This window comes from Adiantum capillus-veneris, chromosome 4, assembly GCF_014529385.1.
Source record: "Adiantum capillus-veneris isolate H3 chromosome 4, ASM1452938v2, whole genome shotgun sequence".
Taxonomy (NCBI): Eukaryota; Viridiplantae; Streptophyta; class Polypodiopsida; order Polypodiales; family Pteridaceae; genus Adiantum; species Adiantum capillus-veneris.
This window is the reverse complement of record NC_140934.1, coordinates 63,827,075-63,839,753: the sequence shown is the minus strand read 5'-3', so window position 1 is coordinate 63,839,753 and position 12,679 is coordinate 63,827,075. Positions and strand designations below refer to the sequence as shown.

General features: G+C 42.6%; 1 protein-coding gene across 2 annotated transcripts; it reads left to right on the top strand.

Annotated features, from left to right (window-relative positions):
• Positions 1-473: 473 nt before the first annotated feature.
• LOC147459307 (uncharacterized) lies at positions 474-4,866 on the top strand. Of its 2 annotated transcripts, none has more exons than XM_086510599.1 (2): positions 474-1,007; positions 2,529-4,866. In XM_086510599.1, the coding sequence occupies exon 2, from the start codon at positions 2,542-2,544 to the stop codon at positions 3,748-3,750; it is 1,209 nt and encodes a 402-aa protein (XP_086366725.1). In that variant the 5' UTR covers positions 474-1,007; positions 2,529-2,541; the 3' UTR covers positions 3,751-4,866. The 2 variants fall into 2 exon arrangements, with proteins under 2 accessions (XP_086366725.1, XP_086366726.1); XM_086510600.1 differs by lacking the exon at positions 474-1,007 and adding an exon at positions 1,026-1,629.
• Positions 4,867-12,679: the final 7,813 nt, after the last annotated feature.

Here is a 12,679-nt window from a genome sequence, read left to right as displayed (position 1 = left end):
GGAAGGGCACATGTGTCTCTCAGGAGCCGTTCCGTTGGGGCACTACCCCCAAACTCCCCCTTTTCTTCCTCCTATCATCCATCCTACCACTACTACTACTACTATATTATTATTGCTCACGAGCGGTTCACGAGCGCAGCTAGTACTCTCTCAGAGTCTCTCTCTCTCTCTCTCTCTCTCTCTCTCTCTCTCACACACACACACATGGATGGTGGTACACTCCTCTAGGCTCTTGCTCGCTCGCAGCTCGCTCTCTCACACACTCTTTCCCATCGCTCTGTCTCTGTCTACTTCTCTCCTCTGCCTTATTTTAATTTTTGTGTATGTAGCGTTCGCCCTCTTGAATATTCTCTCTCAGACTCTCCCTCTATCTCTCTCTACACACACAGAAACAGTAGCGTGGGTGCATCAATCAATCAATCAATCAAAAGGCCCATGGGGAGGGCAGATGTATGCCGTGTGTGTGGGTGCGCTCTCACGCATTCTCTCGAGTTTCCACTCCACTCCACTACTATAAGCCTACACTCAGACAGTGCTCTCTCTCTCTCTCTCTCTCTCTCTCTCTCTCGTGCACGTCACACACAGACAGACACTCATTCTCTCTCTAGCCATGACTCATGATACCCCCGCACCTGCCAGTCAGCCTATAATACACGGTCCCCGCTCTGCCGATCTTTCTTCTTCCAAGCATCTTGATTCTTCTGGCAATAGCTCTCTCACGCAGGCGCAGCATCATCATACTCTCTCTCTCTCTCTCTCTCTCTCTCTCTCTCTCTCACACATACACAGACACACACACTCCCTCTCCCTCTCTCTATCTCTCTTCATGCTTCTTGTGCACGCAGCTGGAGAGCGGCCCCTTAGCCTATCCTAACGCGCACTCGAATGTGAGAGAGTGGAGAGGCTGCTCTTTCTCTCGTAGCTCAACACAAGCAGCTGCTGCTGCTGTGCTGCTGCAGCTCCGGCCTGCGTCCTACTATCATCTTGTTCTTCTTCATCCTCAAAGGGTAATGGCCTTGCCTACCTTCTCAATTTCATAGCAATCACTGTGCGATATTCCGCTGCTTTGAAGATCACGAATCCTGCTTACGCTTCTGTTACGCCATGGCCAGCACCAGCTAGCTGCAGTATGTTCTAGATGACAATGAGCGCTTGCGTATGTGCATGAGAGAGAGAGAGAGAGAGAGAGAGAGAGAGAGATTTTAGCAGGGTGCGCTATAATATTGGTGTGGCGTTTCCAATGGAGTAGAGAGAGAGAGAGTCGCAGTGGTATGGTTTTGCAGTTGGTTATATGTGCGTTAATAACGCAGGCGCAGAGAGAGAGAGAGAGAGAGAGAGAGAGAGAGAGGGCGCTGAACTAACAGCCCCGATCGCGTACCATATGGCCTCGCTACTGATTACGACTCGCAAGCAGTTCGGACTTCAAATCGGGGCTCGCGATTTTGGGCTGCTCTCCCGCATGTTGCCTACAGCTCGCCATCCTCAAACTTACCTTCCCAAGCACGCCATTAATCCTTCCAATTTCCAATAATTTCCTCATCTCTTTAGCCTAATTGCAGAAATTGAATCTGCCCAGTGCCCACCAATCATAACCTTTCCCTTGCACCGCATTTATTGCGCTTGCATCAGGTCTGTTCTGTCTCTATTACATGGGCTCGCTCCCTTCCCCCCCTCATTAATGCCTACCCCCCTTCCCGATCTTTTGCATGAATTATTGATTTTGGCTTTCCCCCATTAATGCTTACCTTCTATTATTCCCACAGCTTCAATTGCATGACCGTGTCACAATTATTTCTTGTTCACTGTCCCTCCTTCAAATTTCACACTACCAATTAGCTCATCTTTAACCTGCTGCCCTTGTATTATATAATGGGCAGCTTGCATATAACTCCCGTATCCATAATTAGCTTGCTAACCATATTTCTCAATAAAACATGGTACCTTGCAAGAAGAAGCTTAATCACCTAGCTAGCTGCACCCAAGAAAGCAGCACAACTGCATGCCACACTTCTAACTTACTAGTGCAATTGCCCACTTCCACTTGCTGTTTCATCATCGTCTTATTGTTGAAAGGGTTAGTCTCAATGAGCAACTAGTATCCACATTCCACTACAAGTATCTCGGCTCGCAATCGCCTCTTTCTCGCTAGTAGTACTAGTCTTACCTTTCATTTAAACCTTCGATCAACAAGAGGCTTTAAACCTTTCAGGAATAGCTAGCATTGTAACTTCTGTGGAGGAAGACTGTGGCAGAATATAATTATTCTGTAGTAGGGTACAGGATAAATAAATTGCTAGCCAAAGTTTGATTTCCACACTGGAACTTCATAATTCTCATGAATCAAATGTTGATGTCAGAGCTAGTCTAATGGACGGTAATTGTTAAAGCCCACAAAACCAGTGGTGATTGACATGCATCAAGTGCATAGTTGAAGGTGTCTTCCAAAGAGCTGTGGAATTCCCAAAGCTCAGTAGACAGTAGCCTCTGCACAATATAGGCTGACCATAACTATTTCTTTGCTTTGACAGACGATACCGAACTATGATGCTGACCCAGCAAGATACAGGAGTGAAGCCCCCTGATGGCAGCATGAATGGCAAGGTAGCCAAGCAGAAAGGGGGACTCGGTACCGCTAACATCGCGGCTGCCAACGGAGGGGTGCCAACTGAACAACAACCACAGAGATGTCCAAGGTGCGACTCCGTTAACACAAAATTCTGCTACTACAATAACTACAGTTTATCCCAGCCTCGCCATTTTTGCAAAAATTGTCGCCGATATTGGACCAAAGGAGGCGCTCTCCGCAATGTACCCGTCGGCGGTGGATGTCGGAAAAACAAACGCCTTAAACACAGAGATCCCTCTAGTTGTCTTGCTGCTCTGGCAGAAATGGATGCATCGGGGTCGTCTAACATACTCGCTTCAATCGGCGGATGTGGCCTACCAGGCTTTGGCCCTTCCACATCTTCTCTCATTCAGGATTTGGCTAATGAGGGCCATCGCCAGTTGGCCATCTCGCGGCTCGCAGGAATGCAGCAAGCCTTTGACAAAAGGTTTCTTACAGAGAATGAGCATCAGGGAGGAGTGTCTACGCAGGACCTATTCGCGCTTGGTGTTGGCAATGGCGCTCCCGGCACCCCGGGACTGCTGGGTCCCTTCGATCCATCGAGCTTTCCGGCCTTGAGCTACACAAGATCAGACTCCCATCCTATGCTCTTTCATCCTCATCATACATCTCATGAGCTCACCCCTTTCTTTGATGCAATAAGTGCAACCTCCCCAATGTTGACGCCGACATTAGATCACCTCTCAACCTTTACCTCAGCTGCTACGGCAGCTCCAGTCTCGCATCATGCTACAGCAAATTCAATGGGAAATACAGGTGCCATGGACTCTCAATTGAGCTTAATTCATCACAACATTCACATGAATGGCATACAGGCAAGCCATGAGTTGCATTCACATGAAGATCAGCAACAACAGAGGCAGCCTGCCGGCCGCACACTAGGGGGGGGATTTTCTGAAGAAAGTTTGGAGATGAGCATGGCAAAGAGCAAGGGCAAGTCTCTAATTTCTTCATTGTCGGATTGGGCGGCAGGTGCACAGCAGCAGCCGACAACGAATAGTAACGACACGCTCTACAATGTCCCACCTCAAGCTAATGATAACAGCTTATGGAATGTAAGTTGGCCGGAGATGCATGCCGCGCTAGCTGGATCGGCCGCAGCAGCAGGAGCCATGCTCCATTAACTTCAGATTAAATCCCCATTGATCTGAGGTTTCATCACCATATTCTAGGCTCAGGTGTTGATCTGCCCAAAATGCATTCTCATGTTAGCTGGAGCCCTAATTTCATCCACTAAACTAGCTCATAGTCAATCTAGGGTTAGCTGCACAATATAGTATAAATTATAAGATAAAGGCACAATCTTGTGATTAGCAGCCACACGGGTACTAGTTTGCAAGGGGGAACATCTAGATGGGGAGTTTCAAACCCACGCGGAATCCGCGGTGCCCTTGCAATTTGTCCATACACTGTGTTTTCCTTCTCTTTTTTTTTTCCCCTTTCTTTCATGCCGGGTAGCTCTAAGGGAAGCTCCTTTTTTTCATCAGCAGCCCTTTGCAGCCCTCACAATCATCCCCTAATTTGCAGCTCATGTGGGAGATCACCCATCTACAGCTACTTAATTACCTTTCTTTTTTTAATTATTTTTTCCTCAGCTCTTGTAATCTAGTGATAAGAAGCCCATATTTTAGTTATCTGAGAAGGTCATAACCAACGCAACGTCGTCAGCGTGGCGTCCATGTCGAAGGCGGAGGGATCAATCACATAGTATTCCAGTCATGGCTCTTCCAACGGCACAGTAGTCCAATGTAATTAAGCAGAGAATGCGGGTGATTAAGGGTGCTGAAGGATGCCCTAGTCAGCCCATTAAAGGAGATTCAAGCGGGTTAAACATCATTAAGCAGTTCTGCAGATTTGGATTCAAGTGGGTGATGCTCGCTTTTGAGCAGCTTCGTAGTATTGTGGTGCTAATCAGGATTAGCGAGTTCCTTAATCATGATTTGCATGAGAAGAGGGGCTAAAAAATCTCTGCTAATTAACGTAAGGCGGTGCAGAGAGATATGATGGAGAGAGGAGGTTTGAGAGTGTATAGTGCGCAGGTGGCTGCATGTCCATGTGCAGCTGCTGGCGCACCTTGCTGTGCTTGTACGTTAATGTTTTGCAACATGTCCCTTTTTTTAAGTGTTTTTTTTCCTCTCAAAAAAATATTCCCAGTTTGTCCTCACCACTTCAGGACAAAAGTGACTGACATATTATATTTGAATTTACTATATGAAAAACAATTTCCTTTTTTTGTAAAAGTTAGTCCTGATTCCCACGGATTGCTTCCGGATCCTTGCGAATAAACATTGTCTTCTTACAATCTCCTAATTTGACTGTATTTTGAAACCCCCCCCCCCCCCCCCCCCCCCCCAACCTTCCTCCCTCCCTCTTTGTATATTCTGTTTTGGTGTACATAACCCCTTATAGTAAAGCATGGAACTCTAGGGAGCAATTGTGGATAGTCAAATAAAGCTTTGTGTAGTGCCACATGGCAAGTTAATAATGACAATTTTTTTCTTTCTTTTTTATATATATAAATATAAACATATACACACACACACACACACACACACACACACACACACACACACACACACACACACATATATATATATATATATATATATACATATATATATGAGGGGTATGAATGAAGCATTGTCTAGCCCCATCCCACCACATGGTTAGACATGTTCTAGAGCTTTGTTGTCCTAGAAACTCATGGTCCCCCCAAAATCTCCATGGTCCTTGGCGCACCTCCGCTAGAGTTGCACATTCCCCGTAACCCCTGCATTAAATAGGCTGTAGTTCGCAAAAACTTGTGGCATAATTAACTTGTCCAACTAGTCACAAGCCGATTTAAGCATGGAGTGCATGTAGTTTCCAATGAAAGAACTAAACTCCATGTGTATGGACCGTGTCGTGTGACACCGATGTTGTATTTGCAATGCAAAACATGTGCAACCCCTCTATGCAATGGGAGGAGTGTAGCTTTTATGTATATGTTGGCCACTAGTAGAAGAGCTAGTTGATATTTTTCTCTTTCTATATAGACCAACATTTGAGTAGTGGGTCATGATCACACACTCTCTCTCTTCTTAGAAGACTTTTGAACGCGACAGGGCAGGGGGTTAATCTTGACGCGAGCACCTTTGGCACTTTGCTATGTGAAGATTATTCCAGGCAGTCTATCGTCACCCTCTCATTGCAAACTTCGCCTTATTTGGAAAAGTCACATTGAGAGGGTAAGCATAGAGGGTTGAAGGTGATGTGAGGCATAGATAAATTGTAGCCCTATACAAAACATCCCTTATACAAGCCCATTGTGATAATGAATCGAAAAATTATGTTAGAAGTGAGCACTAGCCAAAGATACATTCATACACCAGTTCGAAGACAACTGCAGTCTACATCTGCATACATGGTAGTCACCAATGGAAGGATGGCGCAAAGCATCTCTCTAATGAATATGGTCCCTTCCAAATTTATTAGTGTTTATAGATGCTTATACACAAACCCTTCTAACCTAATTCTCTTTGTAAAGCCAAATTTGTGTAGAGATTATATTGCAGAACCGCATCTCTAGAGTTGTATTTTTTGGATTCTTCTAGAAATGTATAATCCATGGGAACTAGGCTGAAGGACATTTTTTAGAATCCCTATGTATAAAAGTCAAAATAAAATGAAAAAGGAATTTCTTTTGGAATAAGCGTTGTACGAAAAGAGTTGCTTTTACACTAAGAAATTTTGTGATCATCATAACTTCTTTTTAGATAATTTTAATTGAGTTTCGACTATTTAGATCTCTTTCTCTCCTCTTATTCTTTCAATTAAATATAGTAATTGTCAGTTTGGATGAAGTTTGCATTTACGTTGTGTGAGTTTAAATCCATGGTTTTGATTATATTCTCAAGTGATAATGCTAATTTTTTTATTATTAAGCTTTAGGTGATATTGTTAGTCCACTTATATTGTTTAGTTGACCTGCAAAACTTTGAATAATCATTCATGTATGTCTTGGAAATGGAATGTCAAGGTCCATATAACTTTTTTTAGCTCTTGCCTATACACTATGAAAATCTCCAAGTGTTTATCGCGCTGTTTTATCGCGTTTTGTAGAGAGAAGGTGCTAATTCAAGTAGAGAAACAAGAGAGAAGAGGGCGAGGGTTTTTTTGGTGTTTAAAATATTACCGGGACTGTTTCCACTATTATTACCGCGTAAATTACCGATGTTATTACCACGTAAATTACCGATGTTATTACCGCATAAATTACCAATGTTATATCCAACAGCCAAATTTAGCACCTAAACTTTCAAATTCTGGCTTAACCCCTCCCCTTTCAAAGATTGGTGTTTCCCTCCTCTCAATAAACATTAAAGAATATTGTATATAATTTTCAAATTTAAAAAAGAAGAGAAAGAAAGAGCGAGAGAGAGAGAGAGAGAGAGAGAGGGGGGGGGGGGGGGGGGGAGGGGATATAAGATTACACTTGGTTACAACTAAAATAATCATTGTCAATTGATTAATATAATTGAGCATATTCTCAAATCTAAAGAGAGGAAAAGGGGGAAGAGAGAGATGAATGGATTACATGACCAAAAAACTTCATAACTACAAAATGTTTATGAATCATCTTCCAAAAGATCTCTACATGAAGCATGATCCAATTATGAGCCCATGGCTCTGAAATCAATAAAGAGAGAAACGGAATTATCGTTTGTGGATGCATCCATCTCATCATCTTCGAGTTCGTCATCCTCCATCTCATCATCTTCATCATTATGAAAATCACTCTCGCTAAGACTTGTTATTGTCGGACTTGCTTCATCGACCTCCCTCTCCTCTGCTTCCACCTCATCCAAAGTCGGAGGTGGAAGAGGGTCAAAGATAGTCTCCACTTCATTAGTGAAAAAAATGGTTCTCCCCCGAGGTGTTACGGGAATTACGAACCAAAGTTTTGGTTGGTGGATTGTTGGGATATAGATGACCTATAAAATTGAAGCTCAAAATGAGTAACATTGGTATAACTAACGCTACAAGCAAATAAGAATAAAAAAGGTACATATCACTCACCTACTCACAATTGCACGGTAAAATTAAATTGTCATACCTCCCTGTGTGATGCACACTAGAGTCCACCATGTAGAGGCCATTCTCATGTCGTCTAGACACATTTGCAAACCACTTGCACTCAAAGATGAAGGTATGAAAGGTTCTAAAATTAACCTTTAGTATCCTTTCAATAGTTCTGCAGTTCCCGGCTTCATCACCGGCTGTGTCAAAGTTACCCATGATGGCACAATCCATGGTGGTTCTACGCTCGTCAATGTGGCGCGTACGAAAGTGACGACCCTTTGACCACATAGAGTTAAAGGAAAGGCACTACAAAATAGAAAAATCTATTAATTTATTAAATACACATTAAAGATAATCTCAAGAAATAGCGTTACAATATGGTTTAGGTATATGAGTAATCTACCTTTGGTACGCAGATTCGTGCATACTCCCATTCTTTGCTGGTGATGTCTTCTCTGTGCGCTTTTGCCCCGGTAATTCTCTCATAAATCCACTCTGCACTAATGAGATATGGGAAACATGCAAGGTGTCTATGCATTGGGGGTGATCTCCTTCCTCCATGTGCTTGTTTCCATGCTTCCCTCTCTTGCAAATGCCTTGCCTTTGCCACTGTCCACAAGTCCACCCACTTGGTCATAATCTTTGCATTGAGAATGCAAAAGTTATCGACCACTCAGGATAGATTCATATCCATGTTAAGTAGTTTCCCCTTTCCACTTGGCATAGGTGAAGTCATCCTTGCATCTTCCTCGTCCAACCACATGCGAGGCATTGAAGGATCAGCTTGTGCCAAATACTCTGATATGTAAACAAATGCCTCTTGAATGATCCGCCCTTCGGCCATACATGTCTCCGGTTGAGACCGTAGCCACACAAAATCTTTGAGTCTTTAAAAACCTCTCTAAGAAGAACATCCATCGTGTGTGCACTACTCCACATATAGCGATCTCCTCCACCATGTGAACCAAGAGGTGAATTTGACTAAGAAGGACCGATCGAGGAAATGCATCTTCAATGGCATACACAGTTTTTGTTGCAAGTGTTTAAGCAATAGGGATAGCATCTATTTCAATTTCCTTGGAGCTCACAAACCTGCAAGAAACACACAAGGATACACTAAGTGCTAGTTGAAATTATTGTGTACATAAAAAAGGTGTAGTTGAGTGCATGGAGTCTTGTGGTGTACCTTACCAGATCTCCTAGTTTGAAAATAGCGTCCCTGACTTTCTTGTCCCGACATATACACATACTCACCGGCAGAATGAACTACAATGTAAATCAGGTAAAGGGAAAGTGAGTGATAGTCATACACACAAACTATAGATAGAATAGGAAGTATGAAGATTAACTGAGGCATCTTGTGCCAATCATGGGACTCCAACCCATACAATTGAACACTTCCACCCTTCTTCGCTTTTGTGAAAGCTCCGTTTAGTGACCTCCTGTATCCTCTTGGTGTGCAAATAGAGGCAATGGTACCCTTCACCTTGTCTAATTCTTCTTTGGGTAGCATCCATGGTGCTTTAGGAAGCACAATCTTTCCATTTGGGGCATGCCGTGGAGTAGCAGAGGCGGGGAGACATTTTAAAAGCCTCAAATCCTCCCTCGCATCCAACGAGTCTTCTTGCCAATAATATGGTCCATAGTGTTTGGGCTACATTCTTGAACATGTGCATGGGATCCAAGAGGTGTTGTATTTTTAAGTCCTTCCAATATGGAAGCCTTAAAAATATGGAATACCTTGACATACCTTTTGATGGAGGACACGGAGCCGGATTCTTGTTGTGGTGTTCTTCCCAGATGGTTGCCCAATCTGGCATTGTGAGCTTTAGAGGAGTCTTCCCTTTTGTTGGATCCTTGTGCTTGTTATGCCCTTGGGATAAGAACCAATGATTCATGTTTGGATAGATTACCTTGCACAAGGAATCAGGCCTCTCCATCACCAATGATGGCGTGCAAGTAGGACATGCATTGTGCCCTGATGTGGACAACCCTGCATACATATCATATGGATCATATGGTTAGAGAGATGAGTGAACTAAAGGGAGAGAGGGAAAGAGGGAAAGAGAGATAGAGGAAAGGGGGCTACCACAAATCTCTCCAAGTCCAGGATAGTCCTGCATAGTCCACATAAGGATTCCCCTCACAATGGCTTCTCTCTCCCCCTTTGCAAGTGAGACATCGACAACAAGAATGCCTCTACATAACTCTTCTAACTCCTCGATGAGGGGCTCGAGTTAAATGTCAATATTTGACACTTTATACTTCATGGCACAAGCAAGGAAAGAAGTATATTGCCCTTCTTGGTTGTTTCCCATGGTGGAATATTGTAGTTGACGATCACCACAGGCCAAGTGCTCCATGAAGTAGACTTAGTGCCGAAGGGGTTGACACCATCACCATTAGGTCCAAAAACGACTCAAAAAGGGTTGTGTAAGGAATTGGTTAACTTACTAATTAGCAAAGCTGTTTATGGTCAAAACGGCTCCAAATTTGTTCATTTTGGTCATTTAAAGCATATCTATGTAATCTAAAGCGTATCTAGTGAGGCGGTCCGGGGAGGGCAACAAGAAGAGCAACCTCTAGACACCCTTCAAGGCTCCCGTGCTGCTCAATGGGGCTGGGGCACAACACAACACAAACCAAAACAACAAACCCACAGCCAGATCCCAACTACACAAGGGGCACCACCTAGTTTAAGAGCGAACTAGGACACAAAAGAGGAGAATTGTTAGAGCAACCCACAAACAAGCAATGAATTTACACTAACCCTAACACCAATGGAACACTCTCACACACTAAAACACGAGAGAGAGAGAGAGAGAGAGAGAGAGAGAGAGAGAGAGAGAGAGAGAGAGAGAGAGAGAGAGAGAGAGAGAGAGATGGTGTACAACTTAGCTTCAACTTTATATTTTGCACAAAAAGGAACTTAGAGCTTGCGGAATCAAGTGACAAGATTTGGTTATAGCATCACTAGCACATTGTCTTAGGGTTATGGGAGCCCTCTCACCATCCACCCTCTTACAATGGTAGCCAAACAATAGCCAATGAATCACAAGCAACAAAACAACAACCTTCAATGAAACAAGTCACCTTATGAAGCTGAATGAGTTTGCCAAGCCAAATTGGAGGAGAAGCGTGAGCATTTGGACATGAATTGCACCCAAAACTACCAATTCATTGATGTTGGGGTAGATACAACAATGGTAGAAAGAATATCTTCTACTCGCACTCACTCAAACTAGCTCAAGCTTTTCTATGCACCAAGGTGATGGTGTATAGAAAGCTTACTCTCTCTTTACAACCAAGATAGAACTGGCGTGTGGTACTCTCAATCTAGTGTGCAATGGTATAGTGATGTCTTTTACAAGGAGGAATGGGTTCTATTTATAGGTTTTAGAAGCCTTGATTAGGATTAAGCCTAATCAATTTTATTAGGAAAGATCAAGGATTATTAATTTTTATGAATTTCAAATGAGAATGGGGTCTCTCTTTTCTCTTGAGTCACATGGATGTGGGCTCAAGTAAGAGAATTATTGATGTGGTGAAAGGAGAGAAACTTCCATGGGAGTGAGTGAATTTGGTTTACTTGTGCGGTTGCCTACTCCATATGTTGATAGTGTGGGTGCATTTTTACAAGAGAAGTTAGTTGTTAGTGGTAATAATCACTAGAATTGTTAGTGATACATTTACAATGGGTAGGATGAGTTGATTTGATGAAGGAAGAGGGGTGAATTAAAAGAGAATCATTGAGATGGTGAAGCTTTGAAGAAGCTTGAACTCACCCTTGTGTAGATTGTGGAAAAAATAACCGCTGGTCTTCTTCGCTTCTTTACGCCGCCGCCACGGTTGACCACCACGATGAAAAGAGGATTTGTTGATGAAAAATCCTCAATTTTCAGAAGTTATCATGGTTAAGATGCTGAATTTTAGATATTTTTAGGAGAGGTAAATGAAATTGTAACATAGAAGCAATAGAGAGAGACATGGAGAGGGTGTATGTATGTAGAGGTTCATAAAAGAACTATAGGGATGAGAGAGAAGGGTAATGGTGAAGAGGGTGGGAGAAGCCATGGAAATTGCAGGTTTGAGTGAGGGAAGGAGAGGGAGAGATGTGTAAGAGTGAGTAGGTGTGTGGAAGGGTGAGAGAAGACTAAGACTACTTGTGAGAAAAGTGGGCAGACTGGGATCCACTCAAAAAATCATAGCTCACCGCTGGTAGCTCCAAAAATCATGAAAAAATTTGAGGTGATTATTCAGAGCGTGGCTACATTTTCCCTTTTGACTACCGCTCCAAATTCGGAGTGGAGATAGGTGCCAAAATTCTCACCAAAAAAGCCTGTTTTTATGCCTGCAAAAGTCTTTTAGTGGCCCCCTCCTTTGTTGAATTTGTACAATGCATCCAAGAGTGAGCCACTCCTTTGTCATATTATAATACAAAGCATCCAAGTTGCCCTTGACCCATGCATGGAGGAGGATTATAAGTGAATAAAGAAATATATACATGGTGAGACTAGTGTATGGACTATTCATGGACTTTAGCTCAATGAGCACATGGTGTTAGCATAATGAGTAAAAATAATAATAAAAATATGGAGGAGTTATGGATATGGAAAGATATTGGAATCATATGATATGGTCCCTCCTTGAATTATTTTGGGTGAAAGAGGAAAAGGTATGCAAGTAAATAATATAATAAATGTAACCAATGAGTAGAAATCAATTTTTTGTTTTCACTAGGGTGAGGGTGAAAATGTGGGAGTGATTTGTATAAAGGAAAAATATGAGGTTAGAGTATGTACATATTGGCAAAAAATATAATTATGGTGTAAGAGGATGAAAGAAGGTGTACATAGGTTTAATAAAACACACACCTAAGTAGAAATATTTAAATAAAATACCAAAATAATAATAAAAAATCCCTATATTTAGGCCATATATACAATGAAATATTTACACACAAAGAGGCCATAATATACTTTTATTTTTTTA